At 42.7% G+C, this 27265-nt stretch overlaps 1 protein-coding gene across 3 annotated transcripts in view; it reads left to right on the top strand.

The window, feature by feature from the left end:
* ical1 (islet cell autoantigen 1-like) overlaps window positions 1-27265 on the top strand; it is a 109372-nt gene that overhangs the window by 12409 nt on the left and 69698 nt on the right. For 2 of the 3 annotated variants that reach the window (XM_052023459.1, XM_052023452.1), the window contains 3 exons: window positions 9693-9735; window positions 16793-16961; window positions 23286-23358. In XM_052023459.1, the coding sequence (XP_051879419.1) occupies window positions 9719-9735; window positions 16793-16961; window positions 23286-23358 (259 nt within the window). In that variant the 5' untranslated portion in view covers window positions 9693-9718. Of the gene's footprint in view, window positions 1-1170; window positions 1192-9692; window positions 9736-16792; window positions 16962-23285; window positions 23359-27265 lie in introns of those variants that run through there. The other variant, XM_052023467.1, reaches the window with a different exon arrangement.

Raw genomic sequence — 27265 nt, 5'->3', positions numbered from 1 at the left:
AGTTTCAACTCCGGTTCCTTTTAAATCTTTCCCCCTCACCTTAAATCTATGCCCTTTAGTTCTTGATTCCCTAGCCCTGGGAAAAAGACTGTGCGCATTCACCCTATCTATGCTACTCATGATTTTATACACCTCTAGAAAATCACCCCTCATTCTCCTACGCTCCAATGAGAGAAGTACCAACCTGCTCAACCTCTCTCCATAACTCAGTCCCTGAAGTCCCGGCAACATCCTCTGCACTCTCCAGCTTAATGGCATCTTTCCTATTGTACCCATTAGCATAATTCTACCCAATTTCCAGGCCTTACCATGAATTTATCTTTGAGTTAATCTCCTCTACTTTTTAAGGCTGTGAGCCAGAAGGTTGTGGATTCACATCTCAGTCTTGAGATGAGCATGTAATTCAGAGAGTGTGAAAGGAGCACTCTGTTATCAAAGGTGCTATCTTCCATTTTGTGAATCAGACTTGGGTGCGTTGTTGTGTGATGTAAAGGATCCCTTGGTAGATTTGAAAAAGTGCAGTGATGCTCTTCTCGACTTGTCACCAAAGTTGATCTCTCGATCTACAGCAGTTTAGTTGGTCATTTTTCTCATCTCTATTTCGAAAGTTAGCTTTTAATGTAACTGACTGATGGTCATAGTGAAAATGGAATGTTTGAATTCTTGAGCACTGGCTGCTTTATTTTCTACACTATAACAGCTTGACACTATAAAACTCATTGGGATGTCCCAAGACAGACAATGGTGCACAAATACAAGTCATGATTATGTGGCTCAGTAGTGGGTTGGGTAGTGTCTTACTCCACGTACTTGAGAGATAATTGTTAACTCTGCATCAACAAACCAGCACACAAACAATCCCATACTTGGCATGATGTTGCTGCTTGCAGCTTAATGATAAATATGACAAAAAGTTGAAGATCCAGGCATATTCCTGAGGATCATCAAGTGTACTTTGTCAAACAGATAACATGACCTTTCTCCCCATTCTCTGTCTTCTGCTTCCCACCAACCCAATTTCCAATGCAAGTCATTGAATTACCTTTAATTCCATTGTTACTGCACCTACTTTTGATGTTTTGTGCAGGGTCTTGAGTGGCCTTGGAGGTTGATGTGCATAAAGTTGATATGCATCCTTATCACCGTTGATTAGTAACTGAAAGAAACCCAATGCATTGCTGGTGACGACAGGTATGGCATGTGTAACACTAGTGTACAGATCAGTCACTGTACAAACCTAAGGTAACACAGGGAATTGAAAGGCTTATTATCATCTAAATGGAGAGAGACTGCAAATGAGTGAAGTTCAAAGGGATCTGTGTTTTCCAGTGAATGCTAAACCTGCCTGCTAACTTTTTCTAAGTAGTTAAGAAGACAAATGGCATGTTGGCCTTTATAGCGAAGGGATTGGAGTTTAAGAATAGGGAGGTTTTGTTACAGTTGTACAGGGTGTTGGTCAGGTCACACCAGGAATACTGTGCATAGCTTTGGTCCCCTTCCCTAAAACAAGGATGTAGCTTCGGAGGCGGTCCAAAGGAGATTCAACAGGCTAATTCCAAGGATGAGAGGGTTGTCAAGGGAGGCTAAACAGTTTGGGATTTATTGCTTGAAGGTCAGGAGAATGAGGGTTGACCTTATTTGAACATATAAGATCCTAAGGGGGCTTGACAGGTGTTGAGATGTTTTCACTAGCGCGAGAGTCATGAACAAGGGGACATAGCTCAAAATAAGGGCCGGTCATTTAAAACTGAGGTCCATAGAAATTGCTTCTCTCAGAGGGTGGTAAATCTCTGGAATTCTCTGTCCCCAAGGGTGGTGCAAACCAGATCATTAAATAGATTTAAGGTGGAGATAGATAAATTTGAAAGATTGGGAAATTGACTGTTATGGGGAACTGGCACAGAAGAAGAGTTGAGGCCAGCATAGATCAGCTGTGATTATATTGAATGGTGGGGCAGTGTTGAGGGGCCCATGGCCTACTGCTGCTACTGTCTTGTGTTCTTCTGATGGGTTTAAGTCTGTCATTGTTACTGTATTATACAATATGGAGTGCAGTTCTGTACAGGTCTGTACTGGATAAAACAAGGAACGGTACTGTTGGGGGCAGGTCTATCACTGTACAACACTGGGGTGCAGTACTGATGGGGACGGGTCTGTCCCTGTGTAACACTGGGGTACAGTACTGGTGGAGACGGGTCTGTCACTGTAACACTGGGGTACAGTACTGGTGGGGACGGGTCTGTCACTGTAGAATACTGGGGTATGGTACTGGTATGGACAGGTCTGTCACTACATAAGTATGGTGCACACTTTGAGGATGTGAGTAGGAATGCTCAGGGTTAAATGTGGTTTTCACCTTAACCACACGCTTTTGTTTCTATTACTTTTGAAGTCTGTTTGACCCTCTGTAGGAAGTTCTTTTGGAATTGGATGGTGAAGTGAACTATTGTGAATTAAAATAACTTATTAAGTCAACAGTTTAAGTTAATCTTATCAGCTGTTTTCCAGCTATTTAAATATAATCTGGTATGTCGGGAAAAACAGTCTTCTAGCAGGTCTGTCAACATTCAAAAAATAAATGTTTAGGTGGGGCTCATATCCTTAAGCAAAAAAATCACACCCAAAAGGGAAACCATTTCTCCATTCACATAGACACTATAAGGATATAGTCTGCAACAGGAAGGTTGTACTCATCCAATATTATTAAATTCTTCAATAAATAGAACAGATAGATGTGATGTAGTAGATATAATACACTTGGATTTTCCAGATGGCTTTAAGATTCCACGTAGTTGGCTCCTGACTAAGAATGGAGCATGTGAGCTCAGGGCAAGTAACAGAGTAGTGAACAAGCTGGTTGCAAAATAGTAAGAAGGTGTTATGTATCTTTAGTGGAGAGTTGCAAAATTAGCCCTGGTAGCCAGGAGGGACTTAGAGCTAGAAGAGGGCATGAGAAGTCCTTGGCGAGTAGGATCAAGGAAAACCCCAAGGCATTCTACACATATGTGAAGAATAGGAGGATGACTAGAGTGAGGGTAGGACCGATCCAGGATAAAAGAGGAAACGTACCTTGAGTCGGAAGAGGGAGGGGAGGTCTTTAATGAATACTTTGCTTCAGTATTCACCAGAGAGACAGACCTTGACGTTTGTGAGGATGGCATACGACAGGCTGATATGCTAGGACATGTCGACGTGAGGAAAGAGGATGTGCTGGAACCTTTGAAAAACATTAGGATAGATAAGTCACCGGGGCTGGATAGGATATATCCAAGGTTATTACGGGAAGTGAGGGAAGACATTGCTGCGCCTTTGGCGATGATCTTTGCGTCCTCACTGGCCATAGCAGTAGTGCCAGATGATTGGAGGGTGGCAAATGTTGTTCCTTTGTTTAAGAAAGGGAGTAGGGATAACCCTGCGAATTACAGATCAGTGAGTCTTACTTCAGTGGTGGGCAAATTACTGGAGAAGATTCTTAGAGACAGGATTTATGGGCATTTAGAAGAGAAGCATAGGCTGATTAGGGACAGTCAGCATGGCTTTGTGAGGGGCAGGTCATGCCTCATGATCCGGATTGAATTCTTTGAGGATGTGACAAAGCACATCGGTGAAGGTAGAGCAGTGGATGTGGTGTACATGGATTTTATTAAGACTTTTGATAAAGCTCCTCATGGAAGGTTTATTCAGAAAGTCAGGAGGCATGGGATCCAGGGAAACTTGGCTGTGTGGATTCAGAATTGGCTCACCCATAGAAGACAGAGGGTGACGTAGATGGAGTGTATTCTGCCTGGAGATCAGTGACCAGTGGTGTTCCACAGGGATCAGTTCTGGGACCCCTGCTCTTTGTGATTTTTATAAATGACTTGGATGTGGATGGGTGGGTTAGTAAGTTTGCTGATAATACAAAGGTTGGTGGTGTTGTGGATAGTGTAGAAGGTTGCTGTAGATTACAACAGGATATTGATAAAATGTAGACCTGGGCTGAGAAGTGGCAGATGGTGTTCAACCCAGATAAGTGTGAAGTGATACACTTCGGGAGATCGAATTTGAAGGCAGAATACAAGGTTAATAGCAGCACTCTTAGCAGTGTGGAGGAACAGAGGGATCTTGGGGTCCACGTCCATAGATCCCTCAAGGTTGCTGCGCAGGTTGATATGCTAAGAAGGCACATGGTGTGTTGGCCTTCATTAGTCGGGGTATTGAGTTCAAGAGCTGCGAGGTGATGTTGCAGCTCTATAGAACTCCAGTTAGACCATACTTGGAGTATTGTGTTCAGTTCTGGTCACCTCATTATAAGAAGGATGTGGAAGTTTTAGAGAGGGTGCAGAGGAGATTTACCAGGATGCTACCCGGATTGGAGAGCATGTCTTATGAAGATAGGTTGAGTGAACTAGGGCTTTTCTCTTTGGAAAGGAGGATTAGAGGTGACTTGATAGAGGTGTACAAGATGATAAGAGGCATAGATCGAGTGGACAGTCAGAGACTTTTTCCCAGGGCGACAAAGGTTAACATGAGGGGGCATAATTTTAAGGTGATTGGAGGAAGGTATAAGGGGGATATCAGGGGTAAGTTTTTTTACACAGAGAGTGGTGGGTGTGTTGAACACACTGCCTGCAGAGGTTGTGGGGGCAGATACATTAGGGACATTTAAGAGACTCTTGGATAGACACATGAATGATGGAGAAATGGGGGGCTATATGGGAGGGAAGGGTTAGATAGATCTTAGAGCAGGATAAAATGTCGCCACAGCATTATGGGCTGAAGGGCCTGTACTGTGCTGTAGTGTTCTTTGTTCTACCTGATATAGAAGAGCAAAAGGGTAAAGATTCAGAAATCATCCAAATGGCATAGCATATTATAAAGGCCCTAACTATGTAGAGAAAGAAAGCACTGATGCCATTGCTAGACGGATAACATTGAAAAGCTGGGAAGTTATAGTATGTATTTTGTAGCATCTTGCTTACTCCAGTTCTACTCTCCATATTGCAGAATAGATACAGAAGCACCAGGGAAGGTGCAAAGTAGATTCACTTGAATAACTTCAGATAAAGGATAGACTGGATGTAAAGGGTAAACAGGATAGGGCTGTCTCCTCTGGCAAAAGAAGGCATGCAGTGACCAAATATTAACATTATGAAGCAGTTTGAAAGGGTACTCCTACAAAATTCACATGCATTTTGCTGGGACTGGAGGACTTGAGTTATAAGGAGAGACTGAACAGGCTTGGACTTCTTAACCCCCAAGTGAAGAAGACTCAGGGTGACGTTATAGATGTACCTGTAAATAAAAATCATGTGGGCATAGATAGGCTGAATGGTCATAGTCTTTTTTTTACAAGGTAGGCATAGGTTTAAGGTGAGAGGGGAGAGATTTAAAGGAGAACTGAGGGGGAAGTTTTTCACACAGAGGGCAGTGGGTATGTGGAATGAGCTGCCAGAGGAGGTGGTTGGGGCAGCTACAATTATCCTTTCCCTCTAATTCTTTCCTATCCAGGTACATTTAGACAGGTACATGGATAGGAAGAGATTAGAGGGATATGGGCTAAAAACAGGGTTATGGGCTAAAAACAGGCAAATGGGACTAGGTCAGATAGGCAACTTGGTTGGCATGGACGAGTTGGGAGGGCTGTTTAGGTCCTTGGATGGTGAGGGAGAAGCTGTATGGACATGTTCCCCTCCCCACTCCCACACTGACCTGTCTATCCTCAGCCTTCTCTACTGCCAAGGTGAGGCCTGAATCAGACTCAGTTGTGAAGCTGCTGTAGTTAAATAGTTTGTTCAGACTTGCTGCCTAAACTCATGCGTAAAGCCTTATCTAAACTGCAGATTTCACAGTATTATTTCTTTACTTTGTTAGGCTGGATCAACTGCCATGTATATTATATCTTACCTGACCATATAAGGGCACAGTAGTTGGCCATTCAGCTCTATGGGTCTGTGCAGGTTCACGGGAGTAATCCCATCAGTCTTTTCCCCTCTTCTTATTTCCTTATTCCTGTACAACCCATTTTCTCTTTACTGTGCCACCATCAATTCCCCTTTGATTATTTCTGCCATTAACCTGCACAGCAGGGGTAATTTACAATGAACAGTTAACGTAAGAGCACGTCTTTGGGATGTGGGAGGAAACCAGATTACTGGGGGGGAAGCCCATGCGTTACAGGGAGAATGTACAAATTCCACACAACAGTACCAGAGATCAGGGTTTGCTTAGGTTTATTATTATTGTTAAGTGTTCCGAGGTACAGTGAAAAACTTTCATTTGCATGCCATCTAGACAGATCATTCCATACATAAGAACATTGAGGTAGTAAAAAGAAAAACAGAATGCAGAATATAGTGTTACAGAGAAAGTGCAGTGCAGGTAGACAAATAAAGTGCAAGGGCCACGACGAGGTAGATTGGGAAATCAAGGGTTCATCTTTAGCATATGAGAGGTCCATTCAAGAGTCTGATGACAGCCGGGTAGAAACAGTTCTTGAGCCTGGTGGGACATGTTCTCAAACTTTTGTCACTTTTGCCCAATGGAAGGGGAGAGAAGAGAGAGTGACTTGGGTGGGAAGGGTCCTTGATTATGTTGGCTGTTTTCCTGAGGCAGCAAGAAGTGTAGACAGAGTCATTGGAGGGGAGGTTGTTCTGTGTGATGGACTGGGTTATGTTCACAACCTGGGTTGTGGCAGTTGTGAGGCAGTATGACTAACTGCTGTGCCACCCTCTGGCGTTCTACCCTTCAGCCGCTCCCATGGTCCCTGGTCTCTCCATTAGCCACTCTTGTGAACACCTCCCCCCCCCCCCCCCCCACCCACCCACCCACCATTCCTGGGGTTACTGTCCCATTCCTTCCCCCCACCCCACCCCCTGGCCACTCCTGTGACCTGTTGACAACCTAACTAATCCCTAACCGTAGACTCTACTGTCCTCTAGTTCTGCAAACCAGTTGTGCACATGCAATGTAGCAGTGAGTGACAGTGCACCCAAGGAGTGTGTATTGAAAAAAAATATAATCGGTGAAGGTAAACTCTCCACAGATGTGATATACTGTGATTTAAATGGTTTAAAATATATAAGAAACAATGATGTAGTTTAAACTGTTTCCTTCCAGAAATGGACATCTCATTGACTTGTGCAAATTACTCAAATTAATAAAAATAAGTATCAGTATTCTGTAATTATGTCTGTCTTGGTCACAGCTCAGATACAACTTTTTCTGAAGTTTAGACAACACCTTCCTCATCATAATGAATGACCAATTGGACAATTTAACATTGGATACTGGGTGGTTATGTAAATGTACAAAGAATCAGCAAGTCTTTTATTGCACCTTTCATTACCCTGCAAGGTCTCAAAGTGCTAGTGGAATACTCTTATAATTGCAGTGTTGTGAGGAGCAGTCTGGATGGTATTGTACAGGAATTGGATCTGAGCAGTTATGTCCATGATGGGAAAGAGAAGGATAAGAGGCAATACCATTAGTTTTTGTAGGATTCTAGAACTGGGTAATATAGACTGTGATAAGCTGTTCAACCTTGTGCAGAATGGTGAAATCACAGGCTGTGAATGAAGGGAGATGAATTCAGAATGTAGATGAGGAAATATTATTTTTGCGAGTGATAGACCAGGTTTCCTGGGAAAATGTTGTGGGCTTATAGCTGATTCATATTAGGTTGATTTCTGTCTAAAGAATAATGTTTTCATATATCCTTGTATTGGTAATGGTCAGAAACACGAGACTGCAGATGCTGGAAATCTGGAGCAACACTCAAAATGCTGGAGGAACTCAGCGGGTCAGGCAGCATCAGTGGAAGGAAATGGGCAGTTGACGTTTCGGGTCGAGACTTTTCATCAGGACTGGAAAGAAAGAGGGGAGATAGCCAGCATAAAAAAGTGGGGGAGGGGTGAAGCAAGAATTTGGGGGTGATAGGTGGATCCAGATGAGAGGAGAAGATAAGCAGGTGAGGGGGGTGGAGATAGGCAGGTGAGGGAGGGGGAGAGCGGGAATGATGTAAGAAGTTGGGAAGTGATGGGTGGAAATGGTAGAGGGCTGAAGAAGATGGAATCTGACAGGAGACGACAGTGGAACATGGAACAAAGGGGAGATGAGGAGGGGAACCAGAGGGAGGAACGTGTGGGTGATGGGCTGATCGAGAGGGCAGGGGAGGAGAAAGAGAACGGGTGATAGGGTGGGTGGGATAAGGGTAAAAAGGGGGGCAGAGGGGAGTAGTTAGAGAAATTGATGTTCATGCCATCAGGTTGGAGACTACCAAGGCGGAATATGAAATACTGTTCCTCCAATCTATTTTTATGGCACTTTTCACTCAGCTGTCAGCTTTGGCTCAGTTGCCCCTGAGTTCAGAACTCTGCACTCTTGCATCTGAGTTCAGAATGGTTAGGGATTCATTTATTATCTTGAGCACATAATCAAGGCTGTCCCTCGCAGTGCAGTACTGAGAATGTACCACATTGATGAAGGTGCTGTCTTCCAAGTGAGACCTTACATCTGCCCTCTGAAGGTGTAAAAGTTATGTGGTTAAATAGCCCATGCTTTAATCCAGTGAGTATTGGGATGCTCGCTGTAGTCTTCTTATTGTGGAAGTCACGACTCTGTATTTAATTCCTAACCAACAACAGCAGCACCTTGCATTTATTTACTGCCTTTAGTATTCAAGTGACAACCCAAGGCTCTTCACAGCATAATAATTAGAAACACTGTCAAAGGAATTATGAAGACTGATACCAAAAGGCTTGGCTAACTGGTGGGTCTTTGAAAGCATCTTAAAAGGAAGTGATTGTGATGGAGTGGTTCAGGGAGGAAGAGCTGAAAGCACAACTTAGTGTTGGAGAACAGGGAATGGAAAATACAAAATTCTTGAAGGGCTGGAGGAGGTTGCAGAGGTAGGGCAGGGGGAGACAAAGGACAGATTTAACTTGAAGGTGATTCTGAAACTTCCGACAATGTGGCCTAGAACAGGAAGCGCAGATTTTTTGGGCATCTTTAACAACAAGCCTGTAACTCTGCTATAGTGCAATGATATGTCACCAGTATGCAACTGGAAGCTCACTGATATCGTGAACAAGTCTGTGAGAACCATGATCAAAGTGAACCATTTAAAATCTTCATTATCAAGTCTTTTTCCAGTTTCCTCTCCTCCTTTCCTTTAACATTGACTAGTGTTAGGTAAGTTTCCATAGGTGCCAGTAGCTGTCTGGTGACTCACCAACATGTTGAGCTGATCCTCTTCACATGGACTGTCTGGTTGACTTTCTTGTTCTCTCTGCTTTCCTCCCCAAACTATGAATATTGAAGCCAAATTAACATCCTTCCCACCACTCTGGTTAAGCAACTTATTTAGTACAGTTTAGGGAAAACTCCAAGGATTTTCCTTGCCAGTTTTATTACCACACATTATATGCATTACTGGAGGGAGCTGCTTTGTTATGCACAGAGCTTTTTGTCATTTGATTTCATGTATCTAATTAGTTCAGTAGGATGATCCACTTCACAGGAACTTTGTATGCGTGTCGTATTAAAATCCTGGTGACAAATTATTTATGCTCCCTGTGTGAGATGGTAATCACACATCACAAGAATTATTTTATTAGCTGTGACGTGGTTTGGGAAAGGGGCTGGATAAGTAAACCTTCTTCATTGAAATTGAAAATCCTGAAACTTACAGCTTTTGTTGATTCTCTGTTCAGGTTGCTCACAACAGAAGCACCACACAATGGATCGTCATTCAGGGTAAGCTTCCATCAGTGCAACAGGAATAACATCGGTGGTATTTCGGTATGGTACATGGAGGGGCCACAGATGTATGCAAACTTGTTACCTGGCCGTGAGTGTGCTATGTCCCAATTTGAAGGGCAGATTTAGTTACTGTTTCTTATAAGCAATTGCATCTAAAGTTCGCTGACACTTGGGGGTACATGAGAATGGCTGAGTAGGTTTGTCTTCCACTTATTGCCCCCCTCACAACTACCCAGTGGAGGTAGGGAAGACTTCCAAAAAAGATGAATGGGCCTGAATCTTGTCATTGTGCATTCATGAATAAAATTATTGTAATTTCTATGAGCTTCGTTTACAGCTGTGGTTTAGTTCCATGACCTAAATGTCATTCTTAGAATGATTTCACCTTCATGCCTCAATTTCCCTTCCTCTTGGCCAGTTGGCCAATGGACAATTGCATTCTCATTTAGAGTCATTGAGTGATACAGCATGGTATCCGGCCCTTCAGCCCATTAGGTCTGCGCCAACCATCAAGCGCCATCTACACTTGTCCCATTTTATTCTCACTATATCCCCATCAACTCTCTCCAGATTTTGTCATTCAACTACAGCACAGGGTCAGGATTGAATCCAGGTAACTGGAGCTGTGAGGCTCCACTGAATCTACCCTGTTTGTTCTGAAATCTTCCTGCTCCTGTGTTCTGTAATCCATTGCTCTATCATTCCTGCAGCTCTTTTGCCTTCCATTGCAGAATTCTCTAGTTTACATTTTAGAATTATCTAATGTGCACAGTATGTTCTATATTTCTAGTCTAGGCTCTTAATAATTAAGACCTCAGATTCATTGCAGTGGCAGTGGTTATCAGCAAGCCTGTAGTTTGATCTCCAAGCCTTGAACGGCACCCAAATAACCTCAGAATAGATCCAAAAAACTACTGCTATTTTATTTGTCTACATATCTTAGCTAGCATAAACAGTAAATTATCAAATCATAATTATCGTACAAATAACTGTTTCCATTACAGGTGTTCTAGGGAGTGTTCAGTGGGCATTGCCTCCCTGCATTGTTGAAAACTGCCATGTAGAGGATGATTAAACTGGAACCTACATTTGCCAATCCATAGAAATCTGTCCCATTAGCATTTAAGTGTCCGGGTTTCTGTAGTAAAACAGACAATAGTCCCCTCACTTGTTCATTCCTCTGCATATTCCCACCCTGAAGCATTCACTTTGAGAGGACTAAATATAAAAACAATGATGTACAACTGAGGCTTTATAAGGTGTTGGTCAGACACCATTTGGAATATTGTGAGCAGTTTTGGGCCCCGTATCTGAGGAAGGATGTGCTGGCCCTGGAGAGGTCTAGAGGAGGTTCACAAGGATGATCCCAGGAATGAAAGGTTTAATGTATGAGGAGCATTTGATGTCTCTGGGCCTGTACTCGATGGAGTTCAGAAGGATGGGGCATCTCATTGAAACCAACTGGATACTGAAAGGTCTGGATAGACTGGACGTGGAGAAGATGTTTCCATTAGTAGGAGAGTCTAGGGTCAAAGGGCACAGCCTCAGAATGAAACAGAGATGAGGAGGAATTTCTTCAGCCAGATGGTGGTGAATCTGTGGATTTAGTTGCCACAGAGGATTGTGGAGGCCAAGTCATTGGGTGTATTTAAGGCAGAGACTGATAGGTTCTTGATTGGTAAAGGGGTTAAGGGTTATAGGGAGAATGGGGTTGAAAAAAGAAATCAGCCATGATTGAATGGCGGAGTAGACTCAATGGGCTGAATAGCCTAATTCTGCTCCTATATCTTATGGTCTATGGTCTGAACAGCAGACTTTCCACAAGGTGAGGGAACAAACGGGGAAGTGGCTACTGGCACTTACCTCAAGTAGTCAGTGCTCATCAATAAAACCAACCCCTTCCTTAGGAATCACCAACAAGGCCAGCAGTTATTGCCCATCCCTACTTGGAGAAAGTGGGTGTGAGCTGCTTCCTTGAAGCTTTGTAATGCATGTGTTTGTTACCTCCACTGTGCAGTTAGGTTGTGTGGCCCAGAGTTTTGACCCAGAGAGATAGAAGGAAAGTTTGAGACTTGGTGGTAGACCCATGTGTCTGCTGAGGTCACAGGTATAGAAGGTGATGTAGAAGAAGCCATGTTCATTCTGATGTTGCCACACATCCCAGCCATAATGCCCTGGGAGAAGGGAGGAAATATGAATATCAGTCAGGCAACTTGCATTATTGAGCTTCTTGAGTGTTGTTGGAGCTGAACTCATCCAACCAAGTGGAAACTATTCCATCACATCCTGTTATGTATCGCAGACAGTGCAAAGGCCTTGGTGTGTTAGAAGATGACCCATCCATTGTAGAACACCCAGCCTTTGTCCAACTTTGTTCACCACAGTAATTTTTTGACTGGCCCACTTAAGTTTAAGTGGCGATCTCTAAGATGTTGATTCAGTAATGGTGAAGCTGTGCAATGTTAGAGGGAGTCTTTTCCTGGTGGTTGAGAGTCACAAATGTTGTTTGCATTTATCATCCTGTCCCTGTCCAGATCTTGCTGTTAAAGCTGTTCCGAACCTGTTCTGTTTTGTACATTAGTAGTGAGACATATAATGGAGGATGTCCAGAATGTGCCTAGGACTTCATTGTCCATTAGCAAGAGTGGCTTGGTGGCTGACTGAACTGGCCAGGTCCTAAAGAACATAGCTACCAAACCGTGGTATGTAGTGAGAAAAGTAACACAATGGATGAACCTATTTTGTTCTCATTAATTTACCTGCGGCCAATGCATCTATCCATGACAGCATCAGTAGGAGTAACCCACTAAAATAGGTGGTGTCGTTGTCGGTGAAGGTAGTTATCAGGATTTACAGGGGGATCTTGATCAGCTGGGTAAGTGGACCGAGTAATGGCAAATGGAGTTTAATGCGGATAAGTGCAAGGTGTTGTATTTTGGGAAGACATATGAGGGTAGGACTTCCACAGTGAACAGTAGGACTCTCGGGAGGTTGTAGAACAGAGGGACCTGGGAGTACAAATAGATGGTTCCCTGAAAGTGGAGTCGCAGGTAGACAGGGTGGTGAAGAAGGCTTTTGGCACACTGGGCCTTCATCTGTCAGGGCATTGAGTATAGAGGTTGGGATGTTATGTTGCAGTTGTACAAGACATTGGTAAGGCCACATTTGGAATATTATATTCAGTTTTGGTCACCCTGCTATGGGAAAGAGTGCAGAGGGGATTTATGAGGATGTTGCCAGTCAGAGAGACTGAGTTGTGGAGAGAGGTTGAGCAGGCTGGGACTTTATTTATTGGAACGTAGGAGTCTGAGGGGTGACCTTATAGAGATATATAAAATCACAATAGGGTTAGGGAATCAAGAACTAGAGGGCATAGGTTTAAGGTGAGAGGGGAGAGATTTAATAGGGTGATCAGTATATGGAATGAGCTGCCAAAGGAAGTGGTTCGGGCAGGTATGTTAACAACATTAAAAGGCACTTGGAGAGGTACATGGATAGGAAAGATTTAGAGGGATATGAGCCAAATGCGAGCAAGTGGGTCTAGCTTAGATGGGAATCTTGGTCAGCATGGACCAGTTGGGCCGAAAGGCCTGTTTCCATGCTGACCAAGATTCTGTATAGCAAAATGGGTGGAGAATTGGCTGGTTGGCAGGAAGCAAAGGGTGGAAATAAAAGGATCTCGTTCTGGTTGGTTACCGGTTACTAGTGGTGTGCCGCAAGGGTCGGTGTTGGGGCCTCTCCTTTTTACCTTGTACATCAATGATTTGGATGATGGAATAAATGGTTGTGTGGCTAAGTTTGCGGATGACACCAAGATAAGTGGAGGAGTAGGGAGCATAGAGGAAATAGAAAGAATGCAGAGGGACCTAGACAGTTTAGGAGAATGGGCAAGAAAATGGCAGATGAGATTCAATGTTGAGAAATGTGCAGTTGTACACTTTGGAAGTAGAAATAAGCGGGTAGATTATTATCTAGAAGGAGAGAAGATTGATAGTGCGGTAGTACAAAGGGACTTGGGGGTACTTATACAAGATACCTTAAAAGTTAACCACCAGGTTGGATCGGTGGTTAAGAAAGCGAATGCTATGTTGGCATTCATCTCGAGAGGTATAGTGTATAAAAGTAAGGAAGTGTTGATGAGGCTCTACGGGGCGCTAGTGAGGCCTCATTTGGAATACTGTGCGCAGTTTTGGGCCCCGCATCTTAGGAAGGATGTGCTGACGTTGGAGAGGGTTCAGAGGAGATTTACGAGAATGATTCCAGGAATGAAAGGGCTTAAGTACGATGAGCGTTTGTCGGCTCTTGGACTGTACTCGCTGGAGTACAGAAGGATGAGAGGGGACCTCGTAGCGACATTTAAAATGTTGACAGGTAAGGATAGAGTAGATGTGGCTAGGCTGTTTCCCTTGGTGGGCGTGTCCAGGACCAGAGGGCACAATCTTAGAATTAGAGGGTACAGTTTCAAGACAGAGATGAGGAGAAGTTTCTTTACCCAGAGGGTGGTGAAATTGTGGAACTCCTTGCCACGCACAGCAGTGGAGGCCAGATCAGTGGGGGTGTTCAAGGAGGAGATAGACAGATATCTAAATAGTCAGGGTATCAAGGGATATGGGGATAAGGCTGGCAAATGGGATTAGAATAGTTTTTTTTTTCTCTCTCTTTTTTTCCCACCCCATTTCTTTTTCCCTTTTCCTTGGAGCAGACTCGATGGGCCGAATGGCCTGCTTCTGCTCCCTTATCTTGTGATCTTGTGATCTATGATTCTATAACCACTCTACCATTCTACCACAAGGACATAGTGGTAGCATTCCCGCCAATGTTGAAATGCACAGCAATGCATGGATAGACGAATACAAGTTCAAGTAAGCTTTTCACTCATGTTTTTCCTCTTATCTGCAATAATCTCAGCTTGGCAGCTATGTCCTTGGGCAACTCAGTCTGCAGTGTTATTGCTGAGACACTCTTGAATGAATGATAAAAGCAGCCCCCCCCCCCCGTCCAAGCACATTCTGTGTCCTTGTTTCCTTCCTGTCTCCTGGAAATGGAGCTCAACATGGTGGAGTGGATGATTCATCAACTGAGGGAGGCGGAGGATGGTAACTAGAAAGAATTTCCTTACCCTAGAGGCTCTGACGAATTCAAAGTCATAGTTGAGGACTCCATGGACCATAGAACAGTACAGCACAGGAACAGGCCCTTCAGCCCATGATGTCTGTGCCAAACACGATGCTGAATTAAACTAAATCACTTCTGCCTGTACATGATCCATATCCCTCCTCTCCTCGCATACTCATGTGTCTGTCTAACTGCCACTTAAACACCACCATCAAATCTGCTTCCACTATTACCCCTGGCAGCCCATTCCAGGCACCTACCACTCTCTGTGTGTAAAAAAAAACAAGTTGCCTACTTTAAACTTTCCCCCTTTCACCTTAAATGCATGTCCTCTAGTACTTGACATTTCTACCCTGGGAAAATGATTCTGACTGTCTACCCTATCTATGCTTCTCATAATTTTATAAGTTTTTATCAGGTCTCCCCTCAGCCTCTGATGCTTCCAAGAAAACAACCGTAGTTTATCCAGCTTCTCCTTATAGCTCATACCCTCTAATTCAGGCAGCATCCTGGTAAACCTCTTCTGCACCTTCTCCACAATCTCCATATCCTTCCTGTAATGGGACAACCAGAATTGCACACAGTATTCCAGGTGTGGCCTAATTAAAGTTTTATACAGCTGCAACATGACTTCCTTACTCTTAATCTCAATCTCTCAATATCCCGGTCACTCCCTCCTGATTGTGCCACCTCTTCTGGTGGGTCTGTCGTAGCAACAATCCAGGATGTACCCAAACCTGTAGTAGATGGTGAGGAGCCCAAACAATTTTAAATTGAAAAGCCTGAAATAATCTGTTCTGAAAATTGCATCAAAAAGCAGATAAGTGATATCTGATTTTTCAAGGCAGCGGTTGGAAAGCTACAGTTGAACAACTGTCCAGCATGTATAATATACATGTGCAGAGATAGAAATATAATTTGAATCATGTTAACTCCAGAGTTGTTGGTTGGTGCATAGAACATAGAACACTACAGCACAGTACAGGCCCTTCGGCCCACAATGTTGTGCCAACAGTTTATCCTGCTCTAAGATCTATCTAATCCTTCCCTCCCACATAGCCCCCTATTGTTCTGTCATTCATGTGTCTGTCTAAGGCAACCACCCAGAAAATGCGAAATCAGAGTAGGGCACAGCAGGACATTGGAACAAAGTGTGGTTTTATTTAATTTAATTTATCACTTAGGGAGGATTTACAACAAAGGGTGGCAACACATTTGGAGACAGTCTTTCAAACATTGATTTATTGGTTTATTATTGTCACGTGTACTGAGATACAGTGAAAAGTTTTTGTTTGCATGCATTGCAGACAGATCATGCCGTACATAATTTCATCAAGGTAGTAAAAAGAAAGCAGAATATGGTGTTATGTTTACAGAGAAAGTGCAGTGCAGGTAAACAAATAATGTGCCAAGGCCACAACAAGGTAGATTGGGAGATCAAGAGTTCATTTTTTTAGCATATGAGAGGTCTGTTCAAGAGTCTGATAACAGTGGGTCTGTGAAAACCAAAAACATTTAACATTTTTCTTTTTGATTGATTTAATGGAAAGGAGTCTGTGAAATAGTCAAGCTATTTAAAATGGGGAAAAAAAGTTCTCTTTTTAGCACCTGCACATCTGGTGACAATTTGTAAGTTTTTGCTTGTATGTTTTAGCCTGTCAAAACAAGCGCAGTTTGCTTTTGACTTACTGCATCCTCACTGGTAGGAATTGATTAGTTTCTGACATTTCTTACCATCCACAACAACTGGTATCCCCTCGTGAAAGATAACGGTTTATTATACCTCTTGCTGTATGAATTTTCACATAGGAGGGTTCTTCAGAAACTTAATCTCTTTATTAAACCAGGTAAATCCCTACACAACATTTAGTAGCATCTGTCTATGGGGGAAAACAACATTTACTGAAGCAAAATGACTGGCTGTTATTATCACTAGGTATTCTGGAGAGATGTTTAACCGGTATGTTCTTGAGGATGACAAGTCAGTAGTGAGCCAGATGCAGAAGAAGTACTGGAAGACAAAGCAGGCACTCATCAAAGCAACGGGAAAGAAGGAAGATGAGCATCTGGTGGCTTCTGATGCAGATTTGGATGCAAAGCTAGAGGTAGGTGTCCAAATCTGACTACCCTCATCCTTGGATCTGAGTGAAATATAATAGCATGATGTATAATTTCCATAGTGTATAGACTTGAACGGTGTGGATATACTTAAGGTAGGGTGAAGTAAAGGTAATTATAGGTTCATCACGAGTAGGAAAAAGGTGATGATGAAGGATATAGAACAAAATGTATTGGCATGAAGAGTATTCTTTTCTAAATGTTGAATGGTACCATTATGTTCACGAAACCTGTGGAGGCAATACTGGCCTGATTGTGTTGTGTCAGCAATGACTGTAGACTGTATATAAATGCTGCCTGTACTGAATGAAAAGAAAACACTTGGGGGGGGGGGGGGGGACAGGGGGAGGGGTTGGGGTTTGGGGGGGTCAGTCTGTATCTGAGGAAAAAAAGTGTGTTTTGAGCAGAGATTTTTGTTGAAAGCTGAGGGTCCAAATTAAAAGCTACACTTGTCTTTTCCATACAGCACAATGTTTTTAGCATTTTCTATTTTCTATTTTCAATTTTCCAATCTTTGGGAGAAAATCTACAGGGGCATGCTATTTAGTTCATTCAGTGAAGTCTCTAGTTGAATTCCACGTACCTGACATTTCCCATTTCTCTTAATATCTTTGGTTAACAAAAACCTGTCAGTCTCAGATTTAAAATATTACAAATTGTCTTTCCAAGTAACAGGGTGAGGCAGTAATTTAGGGTCATAGAGTTATACAGCACAGAAACAGACCCTTCGCTCCAATTCATTCAAGCTAACCAAGATGCCCATCTAAGCTAGATCCATTTGTCTGCGTTTGACCTATATCTCCTGAAACCTCTGTGTATCTGTCCAAATGCCTTTTAAATGTTATAATTGTAGCCGCCTCTACCACTTCCTCTGGCAGCTCGTTGTAAAGTCCATGTAGACAATGTCTACTGCCCTGCCCTCGTCAATCCTCTGTGAGTCAACTCTTCAAAAAGTTCCTGCACACAGTTATGCTGACTATCCCTAATCAGTTCTTGCTTTTCCAAATGCAGATAGATCCTGTCTCTCAGAATACGCTCTGGTAATTTTCCCATCACTGATGTTGGGCTCACTGGCCTGAGGTTCCCTGGCTTGTCCTTGCAGCCCTTCTTAAATAAAGGTACAAAATCAGCTGTCTTCCAGTACCTGACCCATAGCTAACAAAGATACAAAAATCTTTTAATTTTTACTCCAGTTTTTCACCTCAGGGATACGTTTCACAAACAAGTAAAAATCTGTTCGTAAGAGTCTTACATGCAGTTCCAGCTGATAGTTTATTTTTCAATCTCTCTGCCCACTTCAGGAGCACTGAGTTCATTTCTAAGAAAAGGAATGACTTGCACTTATATTGCACTTTGCAAGCCCTCAGAACTTTAGTGAGGATGCTGTCTTGCAGGCTTCCACAAATAGCAATGTGATAATGCATCTTCTGTGGGCACAAGCCAGCTTGGGTTCATAATGAAGAAAATATGTTTGAGTAGTTATCTTTATAAAGAGCAAGCTTAAGTTTCAAACTCTTAAAATGTTTTCAAGTGCTTCACAGCTGTGAAGTAGACTCAAAGAGTTATATAACACAGAAACAGGCCCTTTGGCTTAACTCGTCCATGCCAACCAAGGTGCTTTCCTGAGCTAGATCCATTTGCCTGTGTTTGGCCCATATCCCTCCAAACCTTTCCTATCTATGAGCCTGTCTAAATGTCTTAAACATTGTAATTGTACCAGTCTTTACCACTTCCTCTGGCAGCTCGTTCCATATACCCAACACCCTCTGTATGAAAATCTGGCTCCTCAAGTCCTCTTTAGATCTGTCCCCTCTCACATTAAACCTATCCCCTCTAGTTGTAGACTCCCCTACCCTGGGAAAAAGATTGTGACTATCTACCCTATCTGTGCCCCTTATGATTTTATAAACTTCTATAGGGTTACCCCTCAGCTGCCTTCAGTCAAGGGAGAACAGTTGCAGCCTATCCAATCTCTCCTTATCCAAGCCCTCCAGTCCCAGCAACATCCTTGTGAATCTTTTCTGCACCGTTTCTAGCTTAATCACATCCTTACTATAGAATGGTGACCAGAACTGCAGTTCCTCACCCGTGGCTAAGGAAGAAACAAAAGTCCTGCTAAGGTTCCAGCAATTTCTTCCCTTGCTTCCCACAACATCCTAGGACACAGTAGGTCAGGTTCCAGGGATTTATCCATCTTTATGTGCTTTAACACCACCAACACCTCCTCTTTCATAATATCAATATATTTCAGGACAGCACCGCTGTCTTCCCTGAATTCGTTAGCTTCCATGACGTTCTCCATGGTAAATACAGACGAGAAATATTCATTAAGGACCTCGCCCATCTCCTGTGGCTCCACACATAGATGACCATTCTCTCCCTCGTTACCCTTCTGCTCTTAATATACTGATAGACTCTCTTAGGATTCTCGAGCAACACATAAAATGCTGGAGGAAATCAGTGGGTCAGGCAGCATTTATGGAGGGAAATGAACATAAAATGTTTCGTGTCGAGACCCTTCATCCCAAGTGTCTCTTAGGATTCTCCTTTACCTTATCTGCCCTTTTTGCACTCCTGATTTTCCTTTAAGTGTACTCCTACACCCTTTATACTCCTCTAAGGATTCACTTGATCCCAGCTGCCTATACCTGAGATATGCCTCTTTTTTTTCCTGACCAGAACTTCAACATTCTTCGTTTGCTGGGGTTCACTAATCCTGCCAATCTTGCCCTTCACTCTAACAGAAACATGGCGGCCCTGAACTCTCCCTATCTTACTTTTAAGAGTCTCCCACTTGCTAGACATCCTATTACCTGCTAACAGTCTCTCCCAATCAACCGTTGCAAATTTCTGTGTAATGACAAAAAAAGGCCTTGCCCCAAATTAGGACTTTAACTTGTGGAGCAGTCCTGTCTTTTTCCACAACTATTTTAAAGCTAATAGAATTATGGTCACTGGGCCAAAAGTGCTCCCCCACTGACACATCATCCACTTGCCCTGCCTCATTCGAACATTTCCGGTTAGAGGAGGTTGAGTGATGCCGCCTCGTTTGTAGGGCCATTGCTTGAATTCAAAGTGTAGTCGTGGTGTAATTTAGAGAAAGCAAAGATTAATTGCTTCTCTGTTCTTAGCTGACCTCAGCCAGGACAGCTTTTGAATTTACCTTTTGTCTTTATGCCTTGGACTAGTCAAGTCAAGTTGAGTTTATTGTCATGTGCACAAGTACAGTCAGGTACAGGTACAATGAAAAATTTGCTTGCAGCAGCATCATAGGTACATAGGTACAGACAACACACAGAATGTAAATTATACATAAAATTATACCATGCAGTAGAAAAAAAAAGCCTTTGCAAAAATAAGACCTTAGTGCAAAAAAAGCAAAGACATTATCGAAAGCAAGTCCATGGTAGTGCAGCCAGATTTCCCACTCCCAGTTATTATGCTGGGCATTGAGCGTGTTTGGAAGTTAGGTAGGTGATGGCTTTGCACAACTGTGACTTCTCCACTTAGTGGAACAGCCTGACGATCCTCAGTGTGTAGTGACCACTCGAAGACCTCACTGGAGAGCAGCTGCTGGCAGTAGGGCCCATACTTTGGCAAAATTCAATTCTCTCCCAACACGAGGGGCGAAGATTGGAGGAAGGAAAATAAAATTCCAGAAGCATTGGCAACTCTAGTGAAGGATGTTCTATAGGAAATGAGCGCATGAGTCATATCAAGTTCCAGTGGAAATGTTCGAATTTAGCTTGTTCTACTTCTATTAATGGAGTGTGGCACACTGCACATCACTCTGCTGCCTGACATCCCACAGCCAGCATGATTATTAGTTGTATCACCAAGTGTTCAGTTTTTTTTCATTAATATTAATTCTGCATGACATTTAAGACAGCCCTGTAACAGCTGCTTCCACTGCTTTTAATTTTAATTTAATACTTAGCTATGAGCATGCACTGCACTAAGAATAGGATATGTATCCTTACTCTGGGCAATTAGCCTGTAGTTAGATATGAAAGACTGGGGAAACAAAAAAAATCTATATTATTACCACTGGCTACAGAGAACCTTAAATTCTGCCTGGATTGCTCCTTCTGCAACATGATTGGGATAAAATTGACAGGTTACTTGCGGTCAAAGCCTTAGACTGTGTTCCCAGTGCAACACTGGTGCAAGGTAGCTTTGCCTTATAGTGGGGCTGAGTCACTGTAGTGTAAATTGAAACGTCAGGGCCACCTTTACAAGGGGTTACTTTCCTGCAAAGCCGACCTCATCCTGACTCCAGATTTCTGTTGTAGTGTAATTCATGAATTCTGCAGATAAATGTAAGTTTATTATCCAAATATTTCCACCTCAGTATTTCCATCTTTCTATGTTTGTTTGCTTTTCCAAATTGTTAGAATAGTTCTCCTCCTCCTGTGGAATACCGTGTTATCCAGTTGCAATTTTCTGTCCCTGTAGCAATGTCAGCAATATGTAGAGAGGGCAAGGGACCTATCATCTGGCCTCTACTGGCATTGCTCTTGAGCATGGTCATTTGCAGGCATTTTATTAATGTCGTTTACTCTCCGGTGTACAAATAAAATCACACTGCGCTTTGATTACACTATCAGGAATAAAGGACAATGGAGTTTCCATTAGAAATGCATATGTTATATGGGATTACCTTTTCTCAAGATTTGTTTCTTCCACATGAGAGATAGGAATGTGCCAGAAGCTGGTCCTTTGTCTCTTGAAGGGAGCTCTTGACTGACCGAATTACTGTTAGATTGTATTAACCTTTCAAATTCAATATTCCACTGCATAGTCACCACCACATCTAACTATGGTGGGTGGTCAAACCACAGTGACTTTGGATCCCGGGAGCCATAAAGACATTTTTAATGCACAGTAATAGCTTTCGTTCCACTTATGATCATACTTCTGAGGAAGCCTTAAAAATGTAATTACAGTCAATAATAAGCCCTGAATATTTTGGGTGTCTGGTACGTTTTGAGTTAACCTTGTGTCACATTCCTCTATTGTACACATTATTTCCTATTGCTTGTCTAGGCCTCGTTTTATTCAGAATCATAAAAGGGTGAATGAACCTGCAAAAGAACAGCAGTAGGCCTCTCAGCCCTTCAAGCTTGCTCTGCCATTGCAATAAGATCACAGCCGATCTCATTGTAACTTTAATGCTGCATTCCCAAGTCCATGGTAATGTATGATCATCTGGAGTCTATACACCTCTACCTTAAAAGTATTCAAAGACCTCTGCTTCTTCTGCCTTTTGAGGATAAGAGTTCCAAAGACTCATGTCCCTCAGAGAAAAAAAATTGAACTCTCACCCCTGTCTAAGAATTAAGATTTTAAGCAGTAACCCCAGATCTAGATTCTCCCACAAACAACCATTCTCTCCACATCTAACCTGTAAACCCAGTTAGGAGTTGTTAATGTAATGAAGGCTTGCATGTGTTATCAGGACTCTTCAGGCAATCTGCAGGGATATCATGGAGGAACTCAGCAGATCAGGCAGCATCTGTGGAGGCAAAGGGACATTCAAGGTTTCGGGTCAAGACCCTGGATTATTTGCTGAGTTCCTCCAACAGTTTGTTGTTGCTCCAGATTCCAGCATCTGCAGTCCCTTGTGTCTGCAGGGATATCCTGATACACCAGTTGATATCAGTGAATTTGTTGAGGTTCTGGAATGTGGATTGATTGCTAGATGTGGACAGCTTCTGTGAGTTGAAGTACTGAGGTACTTTATCACAGAGAAAGACCTTTGTCCCAATAAGCAGTAAACAAATGATGATATAACTTCTGCAGCTTGTTTTGTTACTATCTGAAGCAAATATTTCATTCACATACTGAAAGATTTATAAATGCCAGGGAGTTTACAGACATACTTTAGCATTAGAAGTAATTCTCAAAGGAACTGAAGCATGTCTTCCTGTTGACATGGAGCCACGTTTGTACTTTAATGTGCTGTTGCTGGATTTCCAAGTGGTTTTAAAGGGAGAGTCCGGATGGCTTTGTTGTTTGTGGAACTTAAGTGTTCAGTCACAGAGGAAACCAATATCCTGCAGTGGATTTCTAAACAATTCCAACAAAAGCTCTCCCTGTGATCTCTGAGGGAGATCGCCAGTTAATGAATAATTGTGTCGCAGGCTCGCTCTCACTTGAAACTGTGTTGCGTCTGTTCAGGTTTACGTGACCATTACAATTGGTTAACATAGAATTTTAGTATAGAGGTTGGAATCCAAAGGGTTGCCAACTATTGCTGGCCTGGCTGCCCTGCTGTTATAGATCTTTCAACTCCAATGTCATTGTTTCAGATATATCGTACAATACAGACATCCTGCATGGAGCTTCTGAAAGTGATTGAGAAATATCAGCAGAGACTCAATTGTAAGTATTTGTCTATTTCCTTTCTGTAGGGTTGACAACTGGTTGCAAGAATTGGTCAGCGGTGTAAACAGCTGATTGCAACATGGTTAAAAAGGGGACACAAATTTGCACCACTCAGTGTCAAATGAGTTGCAAAGACTAGTATCATGCTGTACCATGATGACAAGAAGTTTGGGTTTTGCTCTTTGTTCTGCTAAATTGGTTAGTCTCAACTAGGACACGTTTAGTCTAATGGGTGCTCTTGAGAACATAAATAAGCCATATGATCTCTTGAACTTGCTCTGACAATCTATAATATCATGGCTTATAATCACCTTTGGTTTCAGCACCATTTCCTGCTTAACCTGTATAAACTTTGAAATACCTTTAGTTCAAATATCAAAACTCAAAAGCAGAAAATGCTGGTAACAAAGTCAGGCAGCCTCTGTGGAGAGAGAAACAGAATTAGCACTTAAGGTCAAAGATTGGTACTATGTAACTCCGATCTATGTAATTCATCCCTAAATATACAGCATCCTTCGATGATTCACAACCCTCAGAGAGAAGAAATTCATCCTCACCTCAGTCTTTTAAGTGGCCAACGGTTATGCTGACTCCTCATTTTAGACTCTCCCACCAGGGGAAACATCTTCACATCATTCACCCTGTCGAGTCCCCACTGAGCATTGTTTCAATATGATCACTGCTATTCTAAACTCCAGAGAGTTTGGGCTCATTCTGCTCAATCTTTTCTCTTGGGACAATCCCCTCATCCCAGTCTTTTAGCAAACCTGGGTTTCATTGCCTCTGGGGCAGGTATATTCTGCTATAAATAAAGAGGTCCAAAGTCTCTGCAGTCTTCCAGGGAGTGTGTAATCAGCAGAGCCCTGTGTAGTAGTAGCTGCATTCCATCCTCTTACAGGAAAGGCCAACATTTAATTTGCCTTCCCCATTATTTGCTGTGCCAGCATACTATCTTACTATTTCATGTATGTGAGCACCAAAATATCTCTAACAACGTCTGTTAATAGTGTCACATCAGTATGACCTGCCAATATGCTTCCTACCAAGTGGATATCTGCACATTTCCCCTCATTACATTCCAACTGCTGCATTTTTGGCTTCTGTTCTTTGGCCATTCAGTTACTTTGTTCATAACTTGTAATAGATGCTGATTATTCATTAGTCAGGGCACTGAATACAAGAGCAGGGAGGTCGTGCAGCTTTGGTCACCACACTACAGACAGTCCCCAGGATACGACAGGGTTCTGTTCCTGAAGACTGTTTGTAACCCAAACTGTTCATAAGTTGGAAATGAAGAACAACAGTCTGTGGGAGAGGATCAGAGAAACGGCTGTGATGGGAGAGTGAGAGGGCACAAGTAAAGCGGCCACCATCTGGCCTCACTCAGCGAGCGAGTGAGTCTGCTCAGTGCCCCCAGCTCTGCTTGGCTTGACCCATTCCCCGATTGTTGAAGCTTGAATAGGGGTGGGGGGTGGGGAGTAAATGCACAGGGAAATGTCCCATTTTATTCCCACCCGGCAGAAGATGCCTGTGGCCCCACACAGCTGGGAAATCCATCCCACTGGTCTCCCAAATGCTGGATCATATGTAAGGGCTGTCCATAGTGTCACGAACCAGCAACAAAAGAAACACACTGAGCATGATTCAGTGTTAAAAACTATTTTATTAATTACTACTTATGATAATACGTAAAATAAAAGTAAAAATGTTAGTATGTTAGAATTCAAAAATGTTAAACCTTGAACGTTAACCCCAAAACTAAACTCTTCGTGTGTGTGTGTGGCAAAGTCCCAAACTCCAAGTTCAGGAATGGTTCTTAAAGTTCAGTTCCGCAAGCCATAAGGTGAAACATGAGCAAGGGCTTCTTCAACAACCACCGTTGTCTGAAGATAAGACGTAGACGTAGAGAAGCAGAGAGAGAGTAAATACGAAATCCAAATGTTCCACAATGGAACCCAAACGACACTTCAGTGTTTACTCGGTAGTGACTTCCTCACCCCGAAAAGCATCCGAATCGTGGTCGTCCACACACAAATACCTGTTTCCTTCTACAGGTCAGCAACAAAGTGAACCCCACCGGATTACTTCCAACTTCCATACATGGATTTCAGTGGCAGACACAGTTATTGTTTCTCATCCATCGATAGAGAAAACTAGCAGGCTGGTGTCTCTCTCCCTTCTCTCTCTCTCTCTCTCTCTCTCTCTTTCTTCTTCAACGTCATTACGTCCTTTATCTTCTATTGACGTAAGCACGCCACACACACAAATACACACACACTCTCTATCTTAAAGGGACATTCACTGAGTCCGTAACAATAGGTTGTAGGAGATGCACAGGAAAGATGTGACAGTGATGGAGAGGGTGCTGAGGAGATTCACCAGGACGTTGCCTGGGATGGAGTGTTTCAGTAATGCGGAGAGACTAGAGGGGCTAGGTCCATTCTCCCTGAAGTGGAGGAGGTTAAGAGGGGACATGACTGAAGTACATAAAGTTATGAGGGATATAGATAGGGATATAGATACTGTGATAAGACTATTGAACAGTTCCCTTATACAATGAGATGGACTATGACCTCACGATCTACCTTGTTGTGACCTTGCACCTTATTGCACTGCACTTTCTCTGTAGCTGTGACACTTTACTCTGTACTGTTATTGTTTTTACCTGTACTACATCAATGCACTCTATACTAACTCAATTTAACCGCACTGTGTAATGAATTGACCTGTACAATCAGTTTGTAAGACAAGCTTTTCACTGTACCTTGGTACAAGTGACAATAATATACCAATACCAATCAGAGGTAGATAAAATAGAGTAAGGGGTAAGAGATCGGTGGGGGGGGGAAGGGGGGCACGGAGGCCTCCTTCACCCAGAGAGTAGCGAGTACCTAGAATACGCTGCCTGAGAGAGTGGTGGAAACAGAGTTGAGGAGGTGTGTTGACGAGTGCTTGAATTGTCTGGAAATTGAAGGCTATGGGCCAAGTGCGGGAAGACAGAATTAACACAGGGTGCACGTGGTGGGCCAAATGGCCTGTTTCCATGCTGTATGAATTTATGACCATGAGTTTGTATCCTCCTCGGAACACTTTCCCACCTACCCATGTATCATCAGATAATTTGGATTCATTATATCCTTTCACCTGTCGGTAAGTAGCTGAGACCAAATAAATGATCCCGAAAGCATTTTACCAGTTATAGCTTGCCAACCTAAAAGTGATTCATTCATCCCTGTCAATCCTATATCCTTAATATGTCATCCTCAACTCATGACCCCTAACCCACGCAGTAACATTTTCCTTGGCACCTTAATAAATGCCTTTTGGTAATCTAAATATATTACATTCACTGGCTTTTCTTTATCCACTGTGCTAGTTCCAATGAAGTCCAATGAATTTGTTAATTAATGAATATGGTTTTCCTTTCCCAAAACCATCATTTTCTCAATATTTTGTTGCCACCTTAAAGGATCCCAGCATTTTGCTGAAGGCTGATTTTAAGTTAATTGGCCTGTGATTCTCTGCTTTCTCTCTCCTTTCCTTCCTTGTATTACTTTATTGTTTTACTTTTGTTGTTACTGATCCTCTAGGATCTGTCCAGAATCAAGGGAACTTTGGAAGAGCACAACCAAAGTATCCACTATCTCTGCCACCACCTCCTTAAGAACCCAAGGATGTGAGCCATCAGATCCAGGAGTTTTGACAACCCCTGGTCCCATAAGTTTGCTAGTATTGGGCCCGTATTGTGCTGTACTGCTCTATGTTTTAATTTTTCCCTTTTTCCACTTATTTACTGACCGCTTTACAATGCTTTTCACTTCTTCAACTTTGAAGACTAATACAAAATATTTAAATTTCCTTATTCCTCCAGTAGTTGTTCCCCTAGCTCAGCTTTTTAAGGGAC

The sequence above is a fragment of the Pristis pectinata genome, chromosome 1 (assembly GCF_009764475.1).
Source record: "Pristis pectinata isolate sPriPec2 chromosome 1, sPriPec2.1.pri, whole genome shotgun sequence".
Lineage (NCBI taxonomy): Eukaryota > Metazoa > Chordata > Chondrichthyes > Rhinopristiformes > Pristidae > Pristis > Pristis pectinata.
Note: the sequence above shows the minus strand (reverse complement) of the source record. Positions and strands in the feature narration are given on the sequence as shown.